At 30.5% G+C, this 23,079-nt stretch overlaps 3 protein-coding genes across 4 annotated transcripts; all 3 read left to right on the top strand.

Moving 5' to 3' along the window:
- Positions 1 to 1,386: 1,386 nt before the first annotated feature.
- LOC102670152 (nuclear transcription factor Y subunit B-3) lies at positions 1,387 to 1,818 on the top strand. The gene is given in 1 exon segment (XM_014773093.3): positions 1,387 to 1,818. A coding segment is annotated over 1 exon segment (432 nt).
- On the top strand, positions 1,687 to 5,686 carry LOC106797848 (uncharacterized). 2 transcript variants are annotated; one of them, XM_014773092.3, is made up of 11 exons: positions 1,687 to 1,824; positions 2,061 to 2,198; positions 2,304 to 2,447; positions 2,564 to 2,629; positions 2,709 to 2,770; positions 2,921 to 3,030; positions 3,154 to 3,200; positions 3,282 to 3,382; positions 4,328 to 4,379; positions 5,289 to 5,382; positions 5,472 to 5,686. In XM_014773092.3, exons 3-8 carry the CDS (start codon positions 2,322 to 2,324, stop codon positions 3,348 to 3,350), a joined length of 480 nt encoding a protein of 159 aa, XP_014628578.1. In that variant the 5' UTR covers positions 1,687 to 1,824; positions 2,061 to 2,198; positions 2,304 to 2,321; the 3' UTR covers positions 3,351 to 3,382; positions 4,328 to 4,379; positions 5,289 to 5,382; positions 5,472 to 5,686. The 2 variants fall into 2 exon arrangements, with proteins under 2 accessions (XP_014628578.1, XP_040862920.1); XM_041006986.1 differs by having other exon boundaries at positions 5,289 to 5,686.
- Positions 5,687 to 9,345: 3,659 nt separating this feature from the next.
- LOC106797838 (uncharacterized) lies at positions 9,346 to 10,342 on the top strand. Its single transcript, XM_014773079.3, has 2 exons — positions 9,346 to 9,794; positions 9,874 to 10,342. Exons 1-2 carry the CDS (start codon positions 9,441 to 9,443, stop codon positions 9,982 to 9,984), a joined length of 465 nt encoding a protein of 154 aa, XP_014628565.3. The 5' UTR covers positions 9,346 to 9,440; the 3' UTR covers positions 9,985 to 10,342.
- Positions 10,343 to 23,079: the final 12,737 nt, after the last annotated feature.

Here is a 23,079-nt window from a genome sequence, read left to right as displayed (position 1 = left end):
TACTCATATATCACCTAAAGACTCCCGCTAAAAATTATATTAGGACAATAAAAAAATAAACTTAAGCATACATGATAAATTGTAATATAACTGTTTTACAACAATAAATCGTATGAGGATAGGAGGATGTCATCAATATATAATATCAAAATAATAAATTTACTCCCACTGAACTTTTAGTATACGTAATCATGAACCAAATTTATCTCAATACCATAAGAAATAATTTTGATGAAATTTGTAATACCATAGATGAAAGACTTGTTTAAAAGCATAAATGAATTTATTTAGTTTGCATACCATAGTCTTTAGATCATTTTAAACAAGGTTTCTAGTTACACTTAATAAATTGTTTCATCAATGTTTTCATTTAGAAACATAATCTTTACATCTATCTATGCAAAACAATTATCAAAATGATCTATAGTGTCATTATAATCTTAAAAAATCTTTTTAAGAAATCAGAGAGAAAGTCTTTTTGTGATTAATATCTTCCTTCTAGTAAAATAAAGGCGACAAGACAGACTTTATATATCTTTATTATCCATTGAATCTTTTTCGACTATAGATATTTATCTATAACTTATGAGTTTCACACTTTCAAGCAATTTGACGATATCCCAAATATCAAGTTCAATCATTAGTTTTATTACATCATTTATGATATCAATACACTTTAAAGTTAGATCACAACATGACTTGACTAAAGTCAATTAGACATTCTCACTCAACCTAATGTCATATTCATATTCTTAAAGAAATATGACATAATCATATTAAATTACATTTTTTCTTTCTCTAGTAGATATTCTTAATGATACTTCTTGAGGTTATTAAGTTTGAACTTTAGGTGGTACTTGAGAGGAAATCTTAGTGTTGTCTTGTATTTTTAATAAAGTTAGGAGTAATATCATTATTTAATTACCATATCCGTTTCTTGAACAATGGTAAGTATAAAGACTTATTTATTGTCAATAACAAGTTATTTTTGTCTCCTAATGACAGCTCGGTATATTGAGGATCATAGTCTTCTTATAGTGTATTAACCTAATAGGGTTCTCTCACTACTAAAAAAGTATGTTTCCACAACGTCAAATTTAAGTCAGTTCTCGAAAACCGATGTAGAAAATTATTCGGTGGAATTTTTGAAATTAAGTATAACTTTTTAAATACGATAACGACGGTTTTATTTGATTTGGAGGTTACTAGGACGGATTTTTATTTAACCGTCTTTGATTTTAAGTTAAAAATTAAATTTAGATCTCGTAAACTCGGCCATTTTTGCTTCTCGTGCCTTTATTTGTTCCAATCTTTGTCGATTCCGCTTCTCATGCCTTTGTTTCATTTTCATCTTTGTCAACGCCCCTTCGATTTTTCCGTTAGTCGATGGCGGACTCCGACAATGACTCCGACGGCGCGCACAACAGCGGCAAGGGCGTCAAGTTGTTGTCGCGGGAGCAGGACCGGTTTCTCCCAATCGCGAACGTGAGCCGCATCATGAAGAAGACGCTGCCGGCAAACGTGAAGATCTCGAAGTACACGAAGGAGACGGTGCAGGAGTACGTGTCAGCGCTCATCAGCTTCATCATCGACAAGGCCTCCAACAAGTGCCAGCGCGAGAAGCGCAAGACGATCAACGGCGACGACCTACTCTGGGCGATGACCACTCTTGGCTTCGAGGACTACTTGGAACCTCTCAAAGGCTACCTCTAGCGTTTCCGGGAAATGGAAGGAGAGAAGACCATGACTTCCTTTCCGGAAACTCTCACACCCTTCCTTACCAAGGATCAAAATGTGGGGTTGCCTTCCCGGACATGACCATGTGTAAGTGTATTCTTCTGAAATTTTTCCCCTTTTAAGTGACATGACCATGTTCTGTACATAGCAGCATCTTTGTTCTTTTGGTAAGCACAATGGTATGCATGACTTGGATCTTCTCATGTTTCAGGCTATGAAAAAGAAAAATATATTAGCATGATTAATTGTCAACCTTACGCAATTAATAGTGGTTCATATATTGCCAATAAATTTTTTAAAATTTATTTTCTTCATTCCTGTAGTTGATACCTGGTAACTATTTTGTTCAATAGGAGGATCCTCTCATGAGTCAGAGAACAATCCAAAGAAGGATCCTCTCATGCTTTGGCTCACTGGTGGCCCTGGTTGCTCAGCTTTCTCTGGCCTTGTCATTGAAATAGGTAATACCAACTCTGTTTCCAAATTTTACTTTTGCTCCATACTTATGTATGCACCAAGTAACAAGAGCTGAGACTTAGAAATTTTACTCTATTTGCATGTTGCAGAGCGACGCAAGTAGTAGAATGGAAGGCTGGTTGTACCTTATACGCTTCAACCGTATTGGACTTCAGTTCTCTCGGAAGCGTTACTTCGTTCTCGATGGTAACCTTCTCCGCAGCTTCAAATCAGTTCCTGTTTCAAATAATCAGGTTCGTGTTTATGCCTTTTTTTTCTGGAACTTTATTTGCAGGATCCTGTTAGAAGCACAGACAAATTTCTGTTTTTTTTTTATGCCTTTGAAATAAGAAGTGTGAGTGTTGTCTAGTTTGGAGCAAGCCGTCCTGAAGAAGCGGCGAGGTGGATTCAATCCTTTCATGAAGCATCGTTAAGGGTATGTGATCTGAAATGTTTTAAGCGTGAGGTGGAACTGTTTTTCATGAAGATGAGACTATTGCTGTGAATGTGTGCAGGGTGCGCCTGATGGAGGAGATGATGTTGTAGGTTGTTCTAAGAGGGGATGGCAATCCTTTAGGTAGGGTATCCTTTTTTTTTTGTCTGATCTATGAATAATTTATACTGCAACAAAAACTTTCTAGTTGTCTGAATTGACAATTATTTGAGTTGTTTTGTTGATATATCTCTTGTGTGACCTGTGATTCTTTTTATGGTGTGATGCTTACAGACTCAGTGGATCTTCTAGTGGTATAAGTCACCCAAATTTTGTAGACTGGACTCTTTCTTCTGCTGATGTCATTGCCCTTTCACCATGGACAATCTTTGGCTGCCAAAATGGTAAATGTTTATTTCCATTTCTGCTGTTTGAGTTGTCATTGTTTTGTGAAAGTTGTTTTAAAATTTCACTTAAGTACTATAGCTGGATAAAAATGTTACTAATGTTTTTATGGTGTAATGCAGGTTTACGACTATTCAAGGAAGCAAAAGACAGGGATTCTAATGGGAAGGTTGGCAGAATTTGTTTTCAGTAATTATTGTTTTATATTTATGATAGAAATATGAATTCTTGAATATGCTCCTATCTTCAGAAATGGGATGATCACCCTGCAATAATGGTTGTTGGTGTGGTTGATGGAACTTCAGAAGCCATCTTCTAGACTCTTATGTCGCTTGGTCCTTCAAGATAAGAGTAAGTTCATCAATTGCACGTCACCTTTCAGCAGTGGCATTGTTACATACTTATTTTAGCATGACATATCTTAATAATGTTGAGTAGCATTACATCATCACGGCATCATTGGAATGTTGCTTCTATTCAGTTTTACTATATCATCATCAGCATTATTATGATTAGGTGATTGGATGAAAAATGAGTTATTATGGTACAAGACTACAAGAGAATGAAAATAGTATATAAGAGCCAAACAAATAAAAACTAGAACAAAGAAGAAAATAAAATAAACTGAATAAAGCTTACTAGTCTCCTTGTACCCTATCTAGAATAGGAAAGCCATTAGCCAATCACCATAACTAAGCTTAAAAGAGACTACTTTATCCCATTCAAGTAATGAAAAAAATTCATGGAACTTGTAACATTTCTCACCAATCTTAAGTACCATATAAAATACCAGCATAATTGCATAATGCCAAATTGCCTTTCCCACTTTACTCTCCCCAAAACCTTTGAAATAATGTGAGAAAGGGCTCCAAGTTCTATAAACATGTTTATCACTAACCGAATCTTACAACAAGATCATATGGAATTTTTACACTGGACATTGAGCACATTATTGTGTCATTTTAGGGTCAATGTTCACGGCAATCGGCCAAGGTGAAAGGGCGTGCTTTGATTAAAAAAAATTATGTAGGAATCTGGGCCATGTATAAAAATATTCTTGTTAGGTTATAGCAAGGCAGCAATATAATTATAATATGATTTGATAAACCAACCATTCGGATGCTTGGGAGAGTTGCGGGTAATCTTATTTTGTTGATAAGTTTATATTACTGGTCATATCAGTTATTTGTCTGCTGGTCCACATTTATTTTGTATTGTTGAATATTAACATTTTTAAATAAAAGATTTAATATTCTAGTTTATATTTTTATTTACTACTTTCTTTTGCATGTGCAGCATTACGGGATTTAATATTCCAGGCTTGAAAGTGCATAATCTTCTAAACAAGGTATGTCTCTTATTCAAGGCGATTTTTAACCAGCTGGGCTGTAATAATATATTTTCTTGATATGATAATTAATTTTACGTGCATAGCATCGTGTATGCCAATTTTTATTAATTTTTTTTACTTAAAATCCCATTTACACTAATAACCCAAAACACATACTAATAATGTAATTAGTACTTCGATTAGCCTTTTTCCTCTCTTAATCAATTCAAACTATTATCTTTTATCCCTATTTCTAAAATAAATTTTGATAGTTTTTAAAGAAAAATTTAATTAAAAATAATCTTTTGTTTTATAAACTTGAAATACAATTCATATTTTAAAAAATATTTATGTTTATTATGAATTTTAATTATAATATAAGTTATATATTAAAAAAATATTTATTATAAATATAATTATATGAAGATAAACATTTATTTATATTATCTAATACACTAGTTATCATGCAAACAGAAAAAACACTGGCTTAATTGAAAGATAGTTGGGTCTCTTAAACTGTTTTTTTTTTTTCGCTATTATTGAGTTTGATTGGCCACTATGGAAAAGCTTTTAAAGAGACAAAACAATATCCACAATACTCAAAATTAATAATTATTCTCTAACTTGAAAAAGTCCTTGGTGCAATCCAATATTTGTTGGATACGCGGGCATCCATCACATGTCTAATATTTTTTCATCCAAAAAAGCAGTGATGAATTTAACATTAAAATTTTAATTTATTTTATATATCTTTTTCTATATTTTTATACTCTTTTATTATTACATTATTTATTATTGCTTTCACTTTTTTATATATAATTTATTTTCTGTTCTACACTCATCTCAAAAGCCAACGATTAGGTGTAAAACTTATTATTATAAATTTAATGCTCATGAAAGCGATGGATGTGGTATAACTATATGCAGGATATTATGCTACCATATTTCCCACAAATGTATTGAAAGTCGTTGAATTTAATAAATGGGATGTTAATTTGCGCATGCATGTTACCACATTCAGGTAAGCGTGCTGATCTCATACATGTAAACTGTATAAATATTGAATGTTTGAATATCTTGTCGCTCATGAAATTGTTTGCTAATTTTCAGTTTCTCGGTAGTTAGCTGAAAAAAAACACAATCCAAGAACCTACATTTGATAGGATTATTGTTGTGTACAGGTAGTGCTCCATTGTATGGCTAATCTCTACCATGCTAGTTTATTAGAATAAAATTCTTTCATTAAAGAATAGACTGATACTTATAAACATGTTATTACCTAATTCTACCATGCATGTTTTATGGAATTGTTCAATTACAACATAGTTCACTTTTTAGTAAATATTAAAATGAAAGTATACTTGTTTTACCGAGATAAATAGATGTTTTGCATGGTTGAATTTTGTTAATTAGTGTGAGCTTGAAGATGTATGCTAAAATGATTGTTTCTAGCTAAATTTGGCAAAAAAAAATAAAAAATCAGCATTCTACATCTACATCGGTTGTAGATCAAAAACGATGTAGAAACTCTACATTCTACATCGGTTGGACCTCACAAACGATGTAGAAACCTCATATTCTACATCGGTTGCACCTCAGAACCGATGTAGAAACCTCACATTTTACATCGGTTGCACCTCAGAACCGATGTAGAAATCTCATAATTCTAAAACGGGTCTGACACTGATGCCCGTCTTCGTAACCATGCCCTTTTAAGACGGTCTTTCAACCGATGTTGTAGGGCCTATCATTTTCAACGACTCCTATCTACAACCACGCGTCAAAACCGATGTAGAAAAGCTCTCAGAACCGATGTAAAAGGCCTATTTTCTAGTAGTGTCTTTATCTCCTAATGGGTCAACATTGACATTTGTTCATTTAAGTTCATATCATCTGATTTAGTTGTCTAACGGGATCACTTAATTTGATCACATAAAATAAGATTCACTAATAATAAATAACTAATATGATTCGCTTATATTATTAGCCCACATTAATTACCGAAATAGAAAATTCCAACCGGTTAACCAATGATGCTATCCCGCACCTATCTGAAATCACATTTTATTATTGCCTTTTAATATGTAAATAATTGAGATGCCCTTGCAAAGATGTAATTTGTGCACTAGTATTCAACTTTGAATGTTGGAGCTTCTGTTTCTCTTTCCCTTTTTGGATGTTCATAACTTAATGATATTTTTTTAAAAAAATTAACCAACATCTTATGTTTTCGGTAGGAATTTATTGGACAAGTTGTCTCGTGGGGAGTTAGACAAGTTTGTATACTGAGGGAGCTCAAGTAGAGGATTGAATAAGAGACTGGACAGAAAACAAGGAATGGGTCGCTCCTTATATATTAAGGTATGCTTGCTTTATCTATTAAGCTATGCTTTAGTTTTATCTATTAATGTATCAATCTATGTCATATTATGCATTCTTGTAATTAATATAGGTAAAATTGAAGAGAAAAGTTAACAGAAGGAGGCTAAATAATTAATTAACTAGTTCACACATCAAATATATTATTAAAAATTAAAATGACAAAAAAAAATATTAAAATGGTAAGAATAAAAATACAAACTTATAAATTAACTAAAATAAAATAATTCATAATTAAATTATAAGTTGCCGAAATAAATTTGTTATTAAATAGTAAACACTTTAATTTGGTCAGCTTCTTATAGGTTGACATCCGGAACACATATTTAATAAATTCAGCCAATCAAAGGTACTCAGCTTTAAGACTTTACATTTACACGGGTTGTTTTTATCCTTTTTTTTTTCCTGTGACCTCAATTCTTAAACACTTCATACAAATTTTAATTATTTCAATTATTCTTATACTCACTTTTAGTGTACCTCCATTATTTTTGGTTTCTGCAGGTTCCCTTCATTACGAACATCACACTACGTAGTAAATAAACCAACATCCTGTATGTATCTTTTGCTCCCATAGTTCTATTATTATTATTAGCCACAACATTATATGTACTAACAAGGAAAATAGTTGATACTAAATTTGGATAATTTATCTTGGCTTATCTATGATTTGGATTTTAATCATGCTTGATAAATTAGTTTCAATAATCTAAGTGCTTTTAACAATTATTGCTATTTTAAAAGTTTTTAATTTTTTTTTTAAAAATGACATTTTAAGAGGTTCTTTAAAAAACCATCTTAGAATGTCTACATTTTAAGACGACTTTTATAGAATGTTCAATTTATTTTAAATTTTTTTTCTTGAAAAAAAATATTCTAAGATGGTTCTTTGAAAAATCATCTTAGAATGTCTGGATTCTCAGACGGTTTCTATCAAAAACCGTCTTAGAATCCTCGACTTATTTTTATTTTATTTTTAAAAAAATTGATTCTAATATGGTTCTATAAAAAATCGTCTTAGAATTATCAATTTTTTAGTTTTTTATTTTTGTAAAAAATACATTGTAAGACGGTTTGCATTAAAAATTGTCATCATAGATGCAAACATTCTACGACGTCGCTTATAACAACAGTTGATAACCAACGTAGATATGGTAAACAACTGATGTAGAATGTGTTTTTTTTAGTAGTGAAATTCCGGGGAAGGGAGTTATTTTTGGAAAAAAGATTATAAAGAAGGGGAGTGTGTAAGCAAATTAGAGGAGTGCATATAGCAATTCCCAGAAATAAATATGAACTATGAATGAGCCTTAAAATTTGCTAATATAATGCACATAATGTAATCAACATATTCCTTATAATTTTTGGATAGTTTTATCCCCATGAATTAGCTTTCATGGATTAAATTAAATTTGTTCACTTCTAATATGGTAGGGGAAGATTTAAAAAAACTAGTCTCAATTTTTTTGATAATGGTCTCCAATGGCAAACATAGTGGACGAATTGATGCATATGCAATTAAATAAAATGAAAAGATAAGGTAGATAATTAAGGTTGTCTTGAGCATTTTCTCTTAAATTATTATTATCATTAAAATATTCAAAAGGATTAAAGTATTTTATCTAAGCAAAGAAGTTCATCCCTAGCTAGTCCCTACGAGTGATACAATGAGACTAATTGTATTCTTCTTTAAAAGGAAGGTGAGTTATATGTTTCTATCATACCTGGTGGAAACTAAGAGATGATCATCCTAGTTAAGTGAGATTGAGAGAGATCCTCTCTTGAATCAAGAGTCATTGTATTTCTATTTTCAGTTGTAGAAATAATTTTTGCTGGTCTGGTCTTGCGATTTTTCTTTATTGAGTCCTAGTTAAAAATTTCAATCTTGTTTAGTGTCTATTTTAAACATACAGTTAAGGAAATTTGGTCAGTTACCATCATTTTATTATCATTATTATATCATTGTTGCTGCTATAGTATTAAATGGTTATTATAGTGTTTTGAGATTCTATATTAAGGTTTAATTTTGCTAGCCTTCATATAATATTAGTCTATTAGCCTTTCAGAGTTAGAGGTATGTTTATAGTCTTATAAAATAGGTCTTTCAAAATAAGTTTTTAAATTAAGTTAAACTTTTAAAAAGTTAAGTTAGACTTTATAAATAACTAGAAACTTGCTCATGCCAAAGCACATGCTAATAGTAATATTTGAAATTTGATAATATATGTTGGTAGTTTAATTATATTAAAGAAATTGCAAACGATATTAACCAAGTAAACATTTGAACGAAATATGAGATCTCATATACATATTGTGATGACATATTATATATGGTATGCCATATATGGTTAGCACAAAAATAAGTTTGAATTACAAACAATATAAGTAATGGTTTCCATGTTTGATAAAATTGAACTGGAATTTTAAATTTTTTACTTATATAAGGTATGGTTTTAACTACGACCTTAGTAAGCTTTGCCATGATAGGTACAAGTTACAAATAAGTAATATCATACATTACGGTGATACAGGTCTTACCTAACTTAATGGGATGCACACTCACATATCAATTTGTAGTTGCATTCCATACGGACAGAGTAAGTATTTCTAACCTATGGAATGAAATCTTTTTGTGTTCATCCCAAACGAATGAGTTTAAGTGTACTCAAATGATTCAACGTACATAATTCATATGTTTCAATGTTGTACTTGCAGAACTTGATTGAGATACCATCAATCTACCAAAAGCAATGGGTTCCTCACTATCCATCGAAAGTGTTATTCGCATATAATGGAAGCAGCTACATTATAAAAGTTATAAAAATTGACGACAAATACTTCTTTGCTGATGGTTTGAAGGAATTCAGGAAAGCGTTGAACATTCAAGAAGGTATCATCATCATTTATGCTGCTTCAGAGAGAGATTGGATATTCAATCTTCACTTCATGCCACCACTAGATAATCAAACATGTGGAAGGCCTCCAGCAACTCGAATAACACATGTTTGGACTATAGAACTTACTGAAGCTATGATCTCAGCTCCTCGTCCATTGGTAGGACTCCATTCATATAATTAACCAGTGTCCTCTTTATTGACCTTAAGATCTTTACTGACTTCCATCTCTAATCTAGGTACTACCAATGAATGCTCTAAGGTATGTTGACGTCACAAGAAAAAATATGTTTGTTCTGATAAATGATGATCATCCTCTGTTATGGAAGTTGACCATGCATGATGCTTAAAAAGGGCTACAATGTGTTGCTGACCCGTGGTACCAATATTTGAGAGACAGTGAATTCTATGCTGGAGATGAGATATGTTTCTACTTCAGGCCTAATAAAAAAGTATGGGAGCTGGTAATCAAAAAACAGGTGGCTTGGGATGAGAGTGACTCTGATTGAAGGTGGCACTACATTAGCTTATGTTTAGATCTCTTTTTTTGACAAATTATTATGTGGACCTTGCTAAAGTGTTATGTTGTAATTGAACTACCTACCGTTAGCAGACATTGTTTGCTTTTCATAATTTGGACTATCTGAACAAGCTTGTAGTCGTATATGGTTATTTATTGTTTGTTCAAACATTTAACATGGTTTTTGATATATACTATTAAATCATGCAATGCAAAAGAATGAGGACTGCTATCAATGGTTATTACATATATCAACACTTAGAACGGTATCATCTTTTTAACCATTCCTATACATCCATACTACCTATATATAAAATCTTATAAACGGGTACACTAAATTAATATTTGACAAATTGTCACTAACGAAAACACTCATTTCAAATTCGTTTTAAATCTAATACATAACAAGAGAGTTCTATAAACAGTCTATGTAAAACTTTGTATTTTGAAATCAACAAGTTTATCAATAATACCTTTTTATACAAATAATCATAATCATTTGACAAATGCACCAAAGTTTTCAACCAATCAGAAATTCAAAAAAAATAAATTAGTGTAAATTACATTTTGTATTAGCTATCATTACAAGTAACCAAGAGTAGGTAGCAAACTACTGTAGGTGGTAGGAAGTCTCAGGCTTAGTGGGAAAGAAAGAAATGGCAGGGAATGCACAATTCGCCATTCTTCCTTTTCTTTACTAGCTTCTGATAACTATCAATGGTGAACCATATCCAAAATCTTCAACAAACTTCTACAACATGAATCCTCCTTGAATAACAAATATAAGTCAAATGATGATAAATGATGAACGAAATGAGAAGGCAAAAAGCACGATTTCCTGTACATAACAACTTACCTCCAACATGAAGAACAAAACACATATCTTCTCCTCCTAAGTCTGAAGGAAAGTTTCTTCCTTTTTACAATTTATTATATGTTAGACTCAATATTCAAACAGCCATTCATGTACCATTATTTCTTCTGAAACAATATTATGTCCCTACTATTCGCACATTGGTAGATATAGGGAAGTAGTACTACATGTTGCAGGTTTATATACTCGATTTATAAAATAATAAGGACCAAATGTGTCCCCCAAAAACTATTATATGTTGCACCTAAATTCTTATTTACAAAGATAACAAAATATTGCAGACTATTTTGTGAAGTGAAAGATCAAATGGAAAATTCTGCACAACCAAGGAAAAATAGAAAACACATTTTGTAAGAAAAAAGAAAAGGTTCTCACACTCAAAATCAAGATTTATCTAATGGTAAGAATGAGTACAAACCCCCAATTGACATGTACATATTTTGATAATTACTAATTCAAATATAACTTCTATCATTGCAGAAAAACGTAAGCGTATTTCAACATGTCATCCACACTTTATTGATGACAGTCCTGCACTGCATACACAATGCACACCTTTGGAAAACATCACTTCATCTTGGAATCAGTCTGATCAATATTATACTGGGGAATTTGAAATTCGTACAAAGCATACTATGAATGTACGTAGCATCCAAGCTTCTTCCATTTAGACGAATCTATTGTACAAGTTTCGGAAATAAAATTAAACTTCATCAAACCTCAATCGGCCATCAACTTCTAGAGAAAATACACCCACACCTGTTACTCCAATTCAATCTGACAATAGGTCTCAACATATACATTCTGGGAGATATACAATACACAAATCAATAATAATATCTCACATCTCAGATGATAGTGATGAGGAAAACAATATAAACCAAACAGACATTGATACATGTAATGTGTAGTTATTGTTATTACATCCGAAATAAGTAAATGGTTGTGACTTATAATTACAATATGTCAAATTGATGAACATCTATATTTAACTTGCTACTTATCTGACTGACTTAATTGGTTAGGCAATACCACATTTTAAGTTACACAAATGTGTGTCAAGTAGAATTTTCATTTGATAGCCCAACACCAACAGATGATGATGCTAATAGTCATCATGATAGCAATTATCATACAACGTATGATTATCAAAATACTGGTATTGAGCTTGGAACTTCAACTTACATTTTGCTATCTTTTCATTTGTTATGCATGTGGGGAGCATTTAAACTACTAAATTCATGTTTAGGTGCAACTTACAATGATATTGGAGATCCAGTTTGGAAATGCAACCACTATAATGCTATGATGTAATATGATGAGAGGATTAACAAAGACAAGCAGTCCAAAAACCCAAGGTTTGCATTATGTTGTGGCGATGACAAAATACAGCTTCATCTACTAGAAGATCCTCCATAACCATTGAGACATCAACAATACAAAAGCTAAGAACTTCCAGTTCAACATTCGTTCATATAATCTAATATTTACATTCACATCACCTGGTGCCAAAGTTGACACAAGTTATAATACTGGCAGAGGTCCTCGTACATTTCGCATACATGGTCAAGGACATCATCTTATTGGAAGCATCCTACCTATGGCTAATAACTCACCCAAATTTGCACAGCTATATATTTATGATACTGAGAATGAAGTTAAAAATAGACTTGCCTAAAACCCGTAAGTTTTTAACTTTGGATAAATTACATGTTACATTACATTTTTTAAAAAGTCTTTTTAATAATATATACTAACAACACTTTGTTATGCACCTTGAACAATACTCAAGAACAAACATATTCTTGATGAAAACATTATCATTGGAATCAAGAATATGCTAGATAAGCACAATCGGTATGCACAAAAGTTTAGAATGGCAAGGGACAAACTACAATCTTCAGTTGTTTGTGACCTAAAATTAAAACTCATCAGTGATAGTTGATGGCTACACTATGATTGAGTCTCAAAAACTGAATTATGTTAGACAACATCAACAAGAACTCAAAGTTGACAAGTACATGGATTTGAATGCCAGTAATAATGAGCCCGAAACACTTGGCAATGAGAAAGGAAAGAGAATTATATTGTCGAGCTCTTTTGTTGGTAGTCGTAGGTATATGAAACAACTATATTTTGATGGTATGACAATTTGTGGCCATATTGGATTTCCAGACCTGTTCTTGACATTAACATGTAATCCAGCATGGCCAGAAATTCAACGAAAAGTTAGAAAATACAATAAAAGACCTGATGTTGTCTCATGAATATTCAAAATGAAGCTGAATCATTTGATGAATGATCTCAAAAGTGGATATGTCTTTGGTCTTATTGTTGGATGTAAGTAATTACCACCTCTACCAATCAATTATTATACTTAATTTATAATTATACTTTCAAATACATTAATATTCATGGTACTTATTATTCAATTGGATTGCAGTTGTTTACACCATTGAGTGGAAAAAAAGAGGATTGTCTCATGCTCATATTTTAATATTTCTACATCCTACAAACAAGTATCCAAATCCAGAAGACATAGATAACATCATTTTTACTAAGATACCAAATAAGGACACACATCCAAAGTTGTATGAATTAGTCAGCAAGCATATGATTCATGGTCCATGAGGAATGCCAAATAGGAGGACACCATGTATGGTTGATGGAAAGTGCATTATATTTTTTCCTAAGAAGTTCCAGCAAGCAATAATTGTTGGCCAAGATGGATTCCCAGTTTATAGAAGAAGAAACAATGGATATATGGTTCAAAAGAATGGTATTGAACTTGATAATCAATTTATTGTGTCGTACAGTTCACATCTCCTACTTAAACATAAAGCACACCTAAATGTGGAATGGTGCAATCAGAATACATCAATCAAATACTTGTTTAAGCACATCAACAAAGGATCCGATCGAATTACAACAACTATTGTTAATGTGCAAAACCAGGATGGCACAAAAACTGAAGTTCATGATGAAATTAAACACTATCTTGATTTAATACATAATATCTATGCACAAATCAGTCCTTGCTATTTATAGACATTTATTATAATCTTCTAAAATGTTACATAATATGTGTATATGTTTTACTATTTCATTGACCAGGTATGTATCACCACCCGAGGCATGTTGGAAGATTTTTGCATTCCCAATGGATGGACGTGCACCAGTAGTTGAACGTCTGTATTTTTACCTTGAAAATCAATAACCTGTTTACTGGAAAGATACTCAAGAAATTGGTTAAGTAATATCTAAAACTACAATCAAAGAATCTATGTTTACATCTTGGATGGATTCTAATAAAAGATATCCTCATGGCCAGGATTTTACTTATGCCAAATATTTGTCCAAATTTGTGTATGTTGCACACCGAAGATGTTGGTAACCAAGAAAACAAGGATATACAATTGGCAGGCTCATATGGGTACCCCCTTCAAGGGGAGAGTTGTTCTACATGGGGATGATGCTATCTTCTGCTAAAGGGTCACAATCTTACAAAGACATTAGAACAGTAGGAAATGTGATGTACGGTACATTTAGAGAAGCATGCTTTGCAAAAGGTTTTCTAGGAAATGATCAAGAATTTGTTGGTGCTCTACCAGAAGCTAACACATGGGGATCTGCACACTTCTTTATAAAGTTATTTGTAAAGTTGTTATTTATGAATACCATGGATAGACCACAATATGTGTGGGAACAAACATGACAATGGATGGCAAATGATATTGTATTTAATCATAGAAGACAAGGTAATTTCAAACAACCTCAATAATTGTATATCATTCATATGAATCGACTCAAATTCTAAGTAAATATTTTGTATACTGTTCATAGGCATTCAACTATCTGACAAAGAAACAAGGCATCTTTGTTTGAGTGAAATCGAAAATTTGCTGCAAGGCAATAGGAAAAGTCTACGAGATTTTCCGTCAATGCCATACCCAATAGGATATGCTGCTAACACACATGGAAATAAGCTCATCTACAATGAAATGACTTATGATAAGGAATTATTGCATGCTGAATACAACAAATACTATCACTCACTAACAGGTGTGCATAACATATTATAGTTATTCTTAAGTGGTATTCATCATCATCAATCCATATTACTAATTCATGTTGGATACATTACTAAATGCAGATGAGCAGGGTGCTATTTTTTATAAGATCACACATGTTGTTGCAACTCAATCAGGTGGAGTTTATTTTCTCTATGGTTATAATGACACTGGGAAGACATTTATCTGGAAAAATTTATCATTTGTTATACGATCTAATGGAGGAATTGTTTTAACAATAGCTTCAAGTGGGATTGCATCATTATTGCTACCCGGAGGAAGAACAACACATTCTAAGTTTGCTATACCAGCAACACAAAATCCAACATGCAATATTCATCAAGGGAGTGACCTGACTGAATTGCTAAAAATTACCAAACTAATAATTTGGGATGAAGCTCCAATGTGTCACAAGTTCAATTTTGAAACACTTGATAAAAACTTAAAAGATATCATGCACAATGATAGACTTTTTGGAGGAAAAGTCATTGTTTTTTGTGGTGATTTTCGTCAAATACTACCAGTTGTGCCAAGAGGTAATCGGTATGATATTATCCATGCAAGTCTAAATGCATCATACATATAGGATCATTGTCAAATTCTTAAATTGACAAAGAACATGTGTTTGCAAACCAATGCTGCTGATACCAATAGTCATGACCTCAAACAATTTTTTGATTGGCTACTAGACATAGGAAATGGCAAACTTGGAGAACCTAATGATGGTTATGGCGAAATCAGCATTCTTGATGAGTTTCTTATTAAGGACTTTAATGATCCTATCCAGGCAATTGTTGAGACAACATATCCTAACTTATTACAGAACTATAGCAACGGGGATTTCTTGCAGAAAAGAGCTCTTATAGCCTCTACAAAAGATGTTATTGATAGTATAAATGATTATGTCATGTCTTTGATACCCATTGAAGAAAAAGAGTATTGTAGTGCTGATAAATCTAATGAACTACTCAATCCTGCATTTGGAGTTCTAACACCTGAATTTTAGAATTCATTGAAAACATCAGGAATATCTAATCACAAGTTAAGAGTCAAGGTTGGCACTCCCATAATACTATTACGAAATTTGGACCAGGCAAATGGGTTATGCAATGGAACTAGGCTTATTGTCACAAGACTTGGTGCACATGTGGTTGAAGCAAAAATTATTAATGGCCTCAATATAGGACATAGGACATACATACCAAGAATGAATATGTCTCCTTCTAATTCTCCATGGTCATTCAAATTAATTAGAAGACAGTTTTCATTCATGGTTTCATTTGCAATGACCATTAACAAGTCTCAAGGACAGTCTTTGGCACATAATGGATTGTATTTGCCAAATCCAGTATTTTCTCATGGCCAGCTATATGTAGCACTTTTACGAGTGCAAAGTAAAAAAGTATTGCATATTCTTATTCATGATAAAGAAGACACCCCAAAAAATACTACTATTAATGTAATATACAAAGAAGTATTTGCAAATTTATAGAGAAGGTATGCTTCCCAAATTCTTATTGGTACATATGCATTATGATTAATGACATTCATTTTGTATATCAAACTATAAGAAACATGTAGAAACACATCCTAGGTTTGGTACTCATCTAATTTTTCATTGACCTTTTTTTTCAGCATATTAATTTCCATTTCAGCAAATTATAATGCACTACATATTTAACTTTGCCAGCATTTTTACAGGTTCCAACATGCACACTTTTTGAAGAAGTATCAATACAAGTCTATCTCCTTTATCAAATATGCAAACCATTACTTATATTGTTTGTAATTCAAACTTGTTTTTGTGCTAACTATATATGACATACCATATATAATATGTCATCACAATATGTATGAGATCTCATATTTCGTTCAAATGTTTACTTGATTAATATCATTTGAAATCTCTTTAATATAATTAAACTAACAACATATATTATCAAATTTCAAGTATTACTATTAGCTCGTGTTTCGACACGAGCAAATTTCTAGTGTTTGTATAGATCTACGTATTGTATGAAATATTAAATTCTAAAAAAATATTGATTCGGTAGAAAAAAATTCATATTATATAAAAATGTGGATTGGATTCCTATTATTTATGTGATATCTTAATTAATAAATAATATATACATATTTTTATAAAAGTTGATTGAGTCTTGAAATTTATTTTCTTGTGGTGAATCAGGAAACTCGACTCATTTAAATTTTTTATTATAAAAAATGTCAACTTTAATTTAGTTTGAGTTATATGACATGAATTAACATGACTGTTTATGGGCAAAATCCTTGAAATGACAGATTTTACTGATTTTAATTGGATACTGACTTTACATACGAAGAACTTATCGTAATAACCCAACAGTTGTAACAACTAACGTTAATGGGTCAACAATAGAAGGCAAGTATCCAATAACAAGTCTCTTTCTCTGGTCATATTGCTTCCCCAATAGCGTATAACAAGCCACCATGAGATCCATATCTTCCACATTGCTCACAACTGTAGCCTTCCCAACACCCCAAGTTCATTGCTAGTTTCGTGCCACTGTATTTTTCTTTTTTTAATAATCTATTTTTTTACGTAAATTAGGTCCTTAAAGTTCATTCCAACTAAAACAGATCTTAGGATTTTAAGAAAAAACTTACAAAAATAATTACAAATTATTCAACAACGACATTTGAATTCATATTTTTATTCAAAAATACTTACAAATTATTGCAACACTTGTATATTCTTTTCAACCAACTGAATTAAATCTGGTCGGATCCATCTTTGTTGATATCATTGGGGTTTCTTTTCTTGGGTCAATGAAACCACACACAGAAGTTATAATTGTGTAAGATTTTGCCCCGGACAACTAATTATTTTTATCCATTAACGTAGCAACGGCAAGGTAGCACGTAACAACCCTATATTGAATGAAATTTCCGTATATGTTCTTACCCCAATAAGAAAAAAAACATGGAAAAAAAGGGGGCCTGAGGACCATTCATTCGTAATGTCGGCCACCTTTTTGGATAAAACTGTGGAAATACACCAAAATTGCCGTACGTAAGCGAGATTAGTCATATATATATATATATATATATATTGTAAGATATTTCATTATAAGATATTTCCTCTCGATGACACTAACATAATAAATACATATAATTTGGTTCAAATATTCGTTCAGGTGGTTAGCAAAAGTGGTTGTAGTCTAACGTAAATGAGTGGAGGTACGTATATATCCCTGCATGTTAAACTTTTGAGTGACATATATTCTATATTCATCAACTAGATAATATGCATGTAAGTAAGTGGTCCATAGTACATCTGTTTATCGAGTTCGGTACATGTACAACTCAAGAAATTGAAATTGGTGGAAAAACTGGACCGAAAATTTTAGGTCAAGTGTTCTAAAGAATTTTTACTTAATTATTATTATTATTATTGGTATAATTAACCTAAAGTTCAACTACTTAATTATGAGATTTTTTAGGACCGAAAATTAAATTTTTACTTTGATGTTCTGGTTATAATTATAAATTAAATCATTAGTTGCAAGAAAGAACAATGTTATCATATCACAGAACAGTTATTTGAAATTTTTTTAATTTGATAGTGTTTTTTTATATTTACATTTTAAAAACTACTTTATTGAAAACTGAGTTTTAGAAAATAGGAGTAGGTTAAGAAGATGAGTCAGGATAACAAAGAACATAAATAATGAAAAAAAAATTGAAAATAAAAAAAAACTTAATTTTTTTCTGATTTAGAATTTGAAAATGAGATTTTAATTTTTTAAATAATTTTAACTTTTTTTTATAAAAAAAAACTCGTTTTAATTTTTTATTTATAAAAACAGTATGATTGTTTTTTTTTTAAAAGAAACAAAAAGGCCTTAATTAGCCATCAATTTTCTGAAACATAATGAATTATTTTTTGAGAATTTTGCAGTCACTATGGTAAAAATACTAATTGATGTTAAAGTTATATATCCAACGAGATAAAATTTTCCGCAGAAGTTCTATCGTCCGGGTGTTCTCTCAAATGATTACGACAAAGCATTGTTACTTTCTATTTTTATTCCAATTTCCAATAGAAAATGAAAGTATGGTTATGCTGTACATAATTTCATTCCCTCCTTCTTCGAAATCAATATTTATTATTTAAATATCGAAATATGGACAAATGCTATATAATTAATAGTCTTGGTTAAAGAAAAAGTAGGAAATTTTTATTGTATAATTTTATTTTATATTGAATTTTTAAATAATAAATATATTAAATGATCCTTTACAAAATACTCTTAAAACTTTAAAACATTTATTAGCATTACCCAATAGATAGATACTGTTAATAGCATTGTTAGCGAAACTTTAGGGTCCACTACCTTTAAATTAAAAGATCTACCCTTTATAGCGGGTCTATGTTCCACTTGTTCCGTATGTACGACTAAAATTTGTAAGCATGCATACAAGTCAGATAAAATAGGCGTGAATAATTTTAAATAATTGGGTTATTCGGTAATAGTGTAATTGACATTTAAGTGAAAAAAGCAATTATGGGAATCTCACAATTCAATCAAAATCAATTAAATTAGTTTGGTTAATTCTCATAAAAAAAGTGTCTTGGTTAATTTAATTCTTTTCACTTCAAATTCGAACAAGCTAATTATAATTGGTTTGGCTCTCAAATTTATCCTTTTTCATCCCAAACCAACCTACCCAATTAACTATTTTTTTACTTTTAGATTAATATATTTAGATTTTGTAACTTGAATTTGTCTTCTACTTTTTTTTTTCTTTGCTCTTTTAACTTATTTTCATCTTCTTACGATCTTATCCGGTATTTATAAGTCTCTTAATTTTGTCATTTTATGATATTCCGAGAAAACAAATTGATAATATATATATATATATATATATATATATATATATATATATATATATATATATATATATATATATAAAGTAATAACTTTGAAAATTAAATATTGAATAAACGAAAATTTATTTATTAAAATAAAGATGATTTTTACCGTATATTAATATATAATTAAATATTCATATAAAATAAATAATAAGTGAATATAAAAACTTAAAATATAGTAATTTATCTTTTGTCACAACTCGATAATTCGAATCAAATCAACTCAACTTTAATTAGATTGGTTATAAAAAATTCATAACCTAAACTAATCCAATTAAATTAAATATAATGAGTTTAAATTTGATTTTATTCTATACCTAAAATAATCCATAAACATCCCTAAAATCAATGTTGATTTTTATTTATTTATTGGAATTTTATAAGTTAAATTTTATCTCATAAAATCTTTCTACTTAAAAAGTTGGCACAGATTGCAAAAACAAATAATTTATTAAGATGAATAATTATTCAGGGAATTAAGCAGGTAAAATTTGGCACCTGGAATATATAAGTGAGTCGTCACTAATACATACACATATATTGAAATAATAATAATATATAATAATTGAAACATTATAAAAAAAATTGAAACGTTATCTAATAGATAGCTTAATTCATAGGCAATGCTATATGCTAGGAGTGGAGTATGGAAGGCGTGTTCTTGCTGATTCTCTTTTCTGTTTTAATGCTTACATATTTTTCTTATTACCTTAGACTGTGTCTCAATGCTTGTACTTCTCCCCTGTTTTTTAAGTTTTAACTTCTTGTATGTTACCTCTTCCTTTCGCTCTGCTAGTCATATGCATTAATTCATTAACCAGAAAAATAAGAGTATAAGGTTATCATCAGTTATACAATTATCTATTTCATATGGTTTACAGTTCAATTTTAAATTGTATAAAATTATTAAAGGGCATATAGCTGATAGGAAAAAAAAGAGGCTTCATTCATACTAAATAAGTGTGTATCTTAATTTAGTTGAATTTTTATTTTATTTTTTATTTGTCTTAACACGTACTCAAGAATCAAAATCACACGTTAAATATTTCTTGAATAAGTTGTATGGTGGATATGGCTTCTCTGAACATATATAATATGCACTCATTTTGTGAGGCATTTATGCATAATCCATAGTTAGAGGACATTTATAGGTGTTGTCAAAATCACAGTGATACGAAAAAATAAGATAAAAAAGGAGAATTAATTCTGAAGCAGTATTGACAAGAAAGCAGGTCGGGGAATAAAGCTGGGGAAAACAAATAGTAATCCTTTGTTGAGAGACAGTCTGGAGGGATAGGGTTTCAGATTGGAGGGAGGGAAACGTATAATATATATGTGGAGTGATGCAGTTCGTGAATTCAAATTAAAACCTAATTATCGAGAATTTCTGAGACATACACTTTGGATTCTATCCCCCAAAAACAGTATACACGAGGGAAAGGAAAAAGAGCAAGCTTATATAATCCCACACATGTCATGAAATTACAACACGAAGAAAAATTAACCCTTTGGAATATACAAAAATTCTGCCAGGCTGGCTGTCAACACCACCAAATGGAAATATATACCTAGTGGCTAAGCTAGTGGTGGTTCATTCAGTACCCCCCATGACCATGATGAAAAAGGCAAAACCATAGCCACCGCTGGTCTCACCATCATGGAAGGCTAAAGGATTGAACCGGATCAATTTGGACCATGAGAACAAAAAATATAAAATAAAATAAATTAGGATATATTTGATTTTTATTTGTTTAACATCCTACCTTATTTAATGATTTATAGTCAAATTAAAGTATATAAGAATGATAAAATATTCATTACCTTACAAGTCTCATAGGATTGAATTTGATTTAAATCTTATTTTTAAAATGATATTTGAGTTTATTTTAACTATTATTATTAGTTCGACTAGACAACATGTTATTGAAACACCTTTAGATGTTCATTCAAGCAAATTCTATGTTTTAAATTTTCAGTCATCGGCATGAAAGGATATGGTAGTGATCTTATATCAATTAATGATATGTTCAAAATAAAATATACAAGTGATGGATAATACTTATTTTTCAAGTTAGTTTGTTGGGTTGAATTAGTTTTAAATTCAAATTGTAAGATTATTTTCAAAAATTAATTATAGTTCAAGAAAAACATTTTTTTTACCAAAGTTAAAGAAAAACTTAATAAATTTTAGATGAGAAATAGTATAAAATTTCTCTAGAGATTAAAAGCAAATATTTTTTTTGTTTTTTATTTGTGTTGGATAGAACTATATATGATAAAGATTTTTTCAAAAAAACATTTAATACACTTGTATATTCATGGTTTAAATTTAAAATTAATAATCTCGTATTAATTGATTCACATGTTTAACATTAAACATTTTTATATTTTTAAAATTTAAAATATTTTAACCCCCAACAAAAGGCATAGTTGATTTAATAATATATATATATATATATATATATATATATATATATATATATATATATATATATTATTAAAATCAATAACACGTGATATGCATGATTATTTTTTTATCTACCATAAAAAAAACATTTGAGATTAAAAAAATGGAAAATTGTCTAATTAATTAAGAATACTAAATATCAAAGAAATACATATTACATAAATACCAAAATTTGGTTAGAGAGAAAGCAAAACTCTAGTTCAAGCACATGGCGTACACACACACACTAACGTGTTCATTCTCTCTGTTCACCACGTGGTGTTTCCTCATTGGTAAAATTGAGTTATTCCCATTGAGTCTCCATCTCAAATAATTTTAAATAATATTATAACAAATTTCTATGGATATATGTAATGGAATACTTCCAAACATATTCTAGCATTTTAACTTTGCCCTTTCTTTTGTTTCTGTGCCACCATAACGTATCATCCAATCAAAGAGATAATGGGAGAAGATCTTCTTTCATGAGAATAATAGTGTTAAAGAGCCCTTTATTATAGAAAGCAATACTTGTTGGTATGGCGAATATCTCCCTTTTCTTTTATCCCTACACTTTTTTCCTCTCAGTCAGTCACAAACAGCTTTTAATCTCTTTCTCT

Source organism: Glycine max, chromosome 11, assembly GCF_000004515.6.
Source record: "Glycine max cultivar Williams 82 chromosome 11, Glycine_max_v4.0, whole genome shotgun sequence".
In the NCBI taxonomy this organism is placed as follows: domain Eukaryota; kingdom Viridiplantae; phylum Streptophyta; class Magnoliopsida; order Fabales; family Fabaceae; genus Glycine; species Glycine max.
This window is presented reverse-complemented; position numbering and strand designations above follow the sequence as displayed.

Bases quoted from the DNA above. Each gene is read 5' to 3' on its own strand.
- LOC106797848 (XM_014773092.3), top strand. From the start codon at position 2,322: ATGGAAGGCTGGTTGTACCTTATACGCTTCAACCGTATTGGACTTCAG. The intron at 2,771-2,920 runs GTAGGGTATCCT...TGATGCTTACAG, and splicing joins AGGGGATGGCAATCCTTTAG to ACTCAGTGGATCTTCTAGTG. The intron at 3,031-3,153 runs GTAAATGTTTAT...GGTGTAATGCAG, and splicing joins AATCTTTGGCTGCCAAAATG to GTTTACGACTATTCAAGGAA.
- LOC106797838 (XM_014773079.3), top strand. From the start codon at position 9,441: ATGTTGTACTTGCAGAACTTGATTGAGATACCATCAATCTACCAAAAG. The intron at 9,795-9,873 runs GTAGGACTCCAT...TCTCTAATCTAG, and splicing joins TCTCAGCTCCTCGTCCATTG to GTACTACCAATGAATGCTCT.